The sequence below is a fragment of the Neopelma chrysocephalum genome, unplaced genomic scaffold (assembly GCF_003984885.1).
Source record: "Neopelma chrysocephalum unplaced genomic scaffold, ASM398488v2 Primary Assembly neopelma1_94776, whole genome shotgun sequence".
NCBI classification, from domain to species: domain Eukaryota; kingdom Metazoa; phylum Chordata; class Aves; order Passeriformes; family Pipridae; genus Neopelma; species Neopelma chrysocephalum.
Window position 1 is genome coordinate 1 of NW_020923482.1, and position 6109 is coordinate 6109.

General features: G+C 54.5%; 1 protein-coding gene across 1 annotated transcript; it reads left to right on the top strand.

Moving 5' to 3' along the window:
- Nucleotides 1-662: 662 nt before the first annotated feature.
- PQBP1 (polyglutamine binding protein 1) lies at nt 663-4880 on the top strand (the record flags this gene model as incomplete). Its single annotated transcript, XM_027707819.1, has 6 exons — nt 663-815; nt 1837-1946; nt 2763-2870; nt 3214-3252; nt 3517-3577; nt 4558-4880. Coding segments are annotated over 6 exons (622 nt in total), but the record flags the coding sequence as incomplete, so codon positions are not given.
- Between the last annotated feature and the right edge of the window lie 1229 nt (nt 4881-6109).

Here is a 6109-nt window from a genome sequence, read left to right on the forward strand (position 1 = left end):
GGGGGGGGGTTTAGGGGGGGGTTATTTTGATTTTTACCCCCCCCATAGCCAGAGGAGGAGATCATCGCCCAAGATTGGGGGGGTTTAGGGGGTCCCTGGAGGGGTTTAGGGGATTCAGGAGGGGGTTTATGGCGATTTTTGCCCCCCCAGAGCCAGGGGGGGGGATCATTGCCCAGGATTGGGGGTCCTTGGGGGGCTTAGGGGATTTTGGGGGGTTTATGATGATTTTATCCCCCCCAGAGCCCGAGGAGGAGATCATTGCCCAGGACTGGGGGGGTGTAGGGGATTTAGGGGGGGTTTAAGCTAATTTTGCCCCCCCAGAACCCGAGGAGGAGACCATTGGGGGGTCTGGGAGGGGTTTAGGGGGTCCCTGGGAGGATTTTGGGGGGATGTTTAGGGAGTTTATGATGATTTTATTCCCCCTCAGAGGCAGAAGAGGAGATCATCGCCAAGGATTGGGGGGATTTAAGGGTTTTTGGGGGGGTTTATGATGATTTTGCCCCCCAAAGAGCCAGAGGAGGAGATCATCGCCGAGGATTGGGGGGGTTTAGGGGTTTTGGGGGGGTTTAAGGTGGTTTTTGGGGGTTTATGATGGATTTTATCCCCCCCCAGAGCCAGAAGAGGAGATCATCGCCGAGGATTGGGGTTTAAGGTGGTTTTAGGGGTTTTTGGGGGGGTTTTGATGTATTTTGTCCCCCCCCAGAGCCAGAAGAGGAGATCATCGCCGAGGATTACGACGACGCCCACGTGGATTACGAGGCCTCGCGGCTCGAGGGGCTCCTCCCGCCCTGGTACAAAGTCATCGACCCCACCTGGTGAGACCCCTCCAGAGACCCCTCCCCCAGGAGACCCCTCCCCACCCCCGACCCCCTCCTGGAGACCCCTCCCCTCCCAGGAGACCCCTCCCCACCCCCAGAGACTCCTCCCAACCTCTCAGGCTCCTCCCACCCAGTGAGACCCCTCCCCTCCAGGAGATCCCTCCCATCCCCCCCAGGGAGATTCTCCCTTACCTGGTGAGACCCCTCCCCTCTCTTAAGACTCCTCCCCCCCCAGGAGACCCCTCCCCTTGGTGAGCCCCTTCCCCGGGTTCTATAGGAGCTGTAGGACCCCTCTCACCCCCCACAGGGGCTGTAGGGCCCCTCTGGGGGGTCTATAGGGTCTATAGGGCCCCCCAAAACCCCCCCCATCTCCCCCCTATAGGGGCTGCCCTACTACTGGAACGTGGAGCCCGACCTGGTGTCCTGGTTGTCCCCATTCCCTGGGCTCTAGAGGGGCTCTATAGGGGCTATAGGGCCCCTCGGGGTCTCGAAGAGCTATAGGGTCTGTCCCTGGTGTCTATAGGGGCTGGACAACCACTCTGAGCTCCTACAGGGCTTTTAGGGCCCCTCCTCAGTCTCTATAGGGCCCCTCCCTGGGTCTCTTGGGGCTATAGGGTCCTTCCCCAGTCTCTATAGGGCCCCTCCCTGGCTCTATAGGGTCTATAGGGCCCCTCCCCAGAGTCTATAGGGCCCCTCCCTGGCTCTAATAGGGTCCCTCCGCAGGGTTTCCAGGCTCTATAGGCTCCACCTCTGAGCTCTATAGGGGCTATAGGGCCCCTCCGTGGCTCTATAGGGCCCCTCCTCAGGCTCTATAGGGTCTATAGGATCCATAGGTGCCCCCAATCCCCCCTATATCCCCTATAGGGGCTGCCCTACTACTGGAACGTGGAGCCCGACCTGGTGTCCTGGTTGTCCCCATTCCCTGGGCTCCAGAGGGGCTCTATAGGGGCTATAGGGCCCCTCTGGGGGGTCTATAGGGTCTATAGGGCCCCCCAAACCCCCCCTATATCCCCCCCAGTGGGCTGCCCTACTACTGGAACGTGGAGACCGACCTGGTGTCCTGGTTGTCCCCCAACGACCCCAATTCCGTCGTCACCAAACCCGCCAAGAGGATCAAGGGGGGCACAGGTGAGGTTTTATATATTTACATAGAATATATATTATATAAGTTTAAACTTAGTAATATATAAACAAATGGATTAATTTATATATAATATATAAAATATAGAAATTTTTATATAGAGTAAATTTATATATAATACATATAATTTATATATGTAAATATGCATTATATATTTACATATATGTGCTAAAAATACATTTATATTTATAAGGTATGTTGTTAGATATATAAAATATATTCATGTTTATAAATATAAATTTATATATAACGTATATAATTTATATAAAATTATAAAATATATATTTGTATGTATTTATAGATAATACATATAATCTCTATATAAAATATATACAATAAATATTTTATTTGTATAAATAAACATTTGTATATTATATATATTATATATATTGAAATGTATATGTAGTATTATATGAACAAGTGAATAAATTTATGTATAATATACAAATTAATATATATAATAAACTTATATATAATACATGTATTTTATATATAAATATATATTTATATAAATATGTATTTAAGTTTATACATAGCAATATATATTTATATATAATGTATGAATTAATATATAAAATAAACTTATGTATAATACATATAATTTATATATAAATATATACTTATATATTTATATAATGTATTAATATATAACAAATTTATATATAATATATAATTTATGGATAAATATTATGTACATTTATATATAAAAATATATAAAAATATATTAAAAATACATAAGAATATATGAAAATACATAAAAATATATATTCTATCTACACCAAACCATTCCACTCTTCCCCCAGAGCCTGAAGAACCCCCTGAGAGGGGCCACGAGAAGGAGGAGCCGCCGCGGGAACGGGATCGGGATCGGGAACGAGATCGGGAACGGGAACGGGAGCGACGCTTCCACCGGAGAGAGGAGCTGGCACCGTACCCCAAGAGCAAGAAAGGTGGGGGGCCCCAAATTTTAGGGGGGGGTCCCCAAAATTTTAGGGGGGTTCCCTGGATTTTTGGGGAGTTCTCGGGATTTTTGGAGGGTTCTCGAGAATTTTAGGTGGTTCCTTGGGACTTTTGGGGAGTTCCCCGGGATTTTTGGGGGTTTCCCAGAATTTTAGGGAGCTCCTCTGGGATTTTTGGGGAGGTTCCCCTGGGATTTTTGGGGGCTCCCCTGGGAGTTTTGGGGGTGTCCCCCGGGATTTTTGGGGGTCTCTGAGGGGCCCTGACTCCCCTTTTCCTTCCCTCCTTTTCCCCCCTGGCACGAGGAGCTGGCGCCAAACCCCAAGGGCAAGAAAGGTGGGGGGGTCCCCAAAATTTTAGGGGGGTTCCCCTGGGATTTTTTGGGGTTCCCCCGGGATTTTTGGGGGTCTCTGAGGGGCCCTGACCTCCCTTTTGCCCCCTATTTCCCCCTTCCTGGTGCAAGGACCCAGCACTGAACCCCAAGGGCAAGAAAGGTGGGAGGGTCCCCAAAATTGTAGGGGGGGTTCCTGAAATTTTGGGGGAGTTCCCTGGGATTTTTGGGGGTCTCTGAGGGGCCCTGACCCCCTTTTTCCCCCCCAGGGAGCCGCAAGGACGAGGAGTTGGACCCCATGGACCCCAGCGCCTACTCGGACGCGCCGCGGTAACAACCCGGAATTCCGGGAGGGAGGGAAAAAGGGGGGAGGTTTGGGGGGCTCTGGTGACCCCACCCCAAATTTTTGGGGCAGGGACAAGTGGTACATGGGGCTGCCCAAGAGGAACGAGGCCAAGAGCGAGGCGGGCACTGGGAGGGGGTTATTGGAGCACTGGGAGGGACTGGGGGGCACTGGGAGTGACTGGGGGGCACTAGGGAGCATACTGGGAGAGACTGGGAGGGGCTTGGAGGAGGCTATTGAGTACTGGGAGGGACTGGGGGGCACTGAGAGCATACTGGGGGGCACTGGGAGGGGGCTATTGGGGCACTGGGAGGGACTGGGGGTTACTGGGAGGGACTGAGGGGTACTGGGAGTACACTGGGAGGGACTGGGTGCTCTGCTGACCCCCCAATCCCAAATTTTCCGGGCAGGGGCACGTGGTCCACAGGGCTGCCCAAGAGGAACGAGGGGGCACTGGGAGGGACTGGGGGGTACTGGGGGGCACTGGGAGGGACTGGGGGGGACTGGGGGGCACTGGGAGGGACTGGGGGGCACTGGGAGGGACTGGGGGGGACTGGGAGCTCCGTGGGGCTCTGGGGGCTCTGCTGACCCCCCAAATTTTTTGGGGCAGGGGCACGTGGTCCACGGGACTCCCCAAGAGGAACGAGGCCAAGACCGGGGAGGGGGGCACTGGGAGGGACTGGAGGGTACTGGGAGGGGGTTATTGGAGCACTGGGAAGGACTGGGGGGCATCTGGAGTCTCTGGGGGCTCTGGTGACCCCCAATCCCAAATTTTTTGGGGCAGGGGCACGTGGTCCACAGGGCTCCCTAAGAGGAACGAGGCCAAGACTGGGAGGGGCTGGGAGGGACTGGAGGGTACTGGGAGGGGGTTATTGGAGCACTGGGAAGGACTGGGAGGGACTGGGGGGTACTGGGGGCTCCGTGGGGCTCTGGGGGCTCTGCTGACCCCCCAAATTTTTCGGGGCAGGGGCACGTGGTCCACGGGACTCCCGAAGAGGAACGAGGCCAAGACCGGGGCGGACACGACGGCTGCGGGGCCCCTGTTCCAGCAGCGACCCTACCCCAGCCCGGGGGCCGTGCTCAGAGCCAACGCCGAGGCCTCCCGGGGCAAGGACTGACCCCCCACACCCCAAAAAATGACCCCCCCAAACCTCGGGGGGTGCCTGGAATCCCCCTGGAATCCCTGGAGGATCAGGGATTGTCCTGAATCCACAGGGAACCTTCAAACCCTTTCTAGGATTCCCCAAAGCTCAGGGGGTCCTCAAAACCCCCTGGATCCCCCCAAAACCTCAGGGGATCCCCCCAAATCCTTCTGGATCCCTCCCCTAAAAAATGACCCCCCAAAACCTCGGGGGGTCCTTGGAATCCCCGCGGAATCCCTGGAATGTCAGGGGTTGTCCTGAACCCACAGGGAACCTTTGAACTCTGGGGGGACCTTTTTGAATATTCTGAATATCCCAGAGATTTCCCGAATCTTCAGGGGGTCCCCAAAACCCCCCTGGATCCCCCCAAAAATCTCAGGGGGTCCCTGGAATTCCCCCTGGAATCCCTGGAGGGTCAGGGGTTGTCCTGAACCCACAGGGAACCTTCAAACCCCGGGGGGATCTTTCTGAATATTCTGAATATCCCAGAGATTCCCTAAAAGCTCAGGGGGTCCCCCCAGATCTTTCTGGACTCTCTCCCCTAAAAAATGACCTCCCAAAACCTCAGGGGGTCCTTGGAATCCCCCTGGAATCCCTGGAGGGTCAGGGATTGTCCTGAATCCACAGGGAACCTTTGAACTCTGGGAGGACCTTTCTGAATATTCTGAATATCCCAGAGATTTCCTGAATCTTCAGGAGGTCCCAAATCTTCAGGGGGTCCCCAAAATCCCCCTGGATCCCCCCAAAAATCTCAGGGGATCCTTGGAATCCCCCTGGAATCCCTGGAATATCAGGGGTTGTCCTGAATCCACAGGGAACCTTCAAACCCTTTCCAAACACCCCCCGAGCCCCCTGATATTCCCCAAAGCTCAGGGGGTCCCCAAAACCCCCCTGGATCCCCCCAAAACCTCAGGGGATCCCCCCAAGTCCTCCTGGACACCCTCCCCATTCCAGGACCCCCCCAAAAACCTCAGGGAGTCCCCAAAATCCTCCTGGGACCCCCTCCCCAGGAGCATCAGGGGTTCACTCCAAGGTCCCCGGGACCCCCAAACATCAAGGGGGGTCCCCCAAAACCCCCCTGGGACCCCTCCAACTCCCAGTCCCCCCCTCCCAAAATCCCTCAGGACCCCCCTCAAACCTCCAAAGTGCTCCCAGACCTCCCTAAACACCCCCCCCCAACGCAATAAAGCCACGGAAGCCCCCAAGGAGTGGAATTGAGGTGGGGGGGTTGGGGGGTTTATTGGGGGGGGGAGGAGGGAGGGGGGACTGTGCCTTGTATGACAGTCCTTGAACACCCAGGGGGGGTCTCAGGTCACTCACGAGGGTCCTTGCACACCCAGGGGGGGTCTCAGGACGTTTATGGGGCACCCAGGGGGG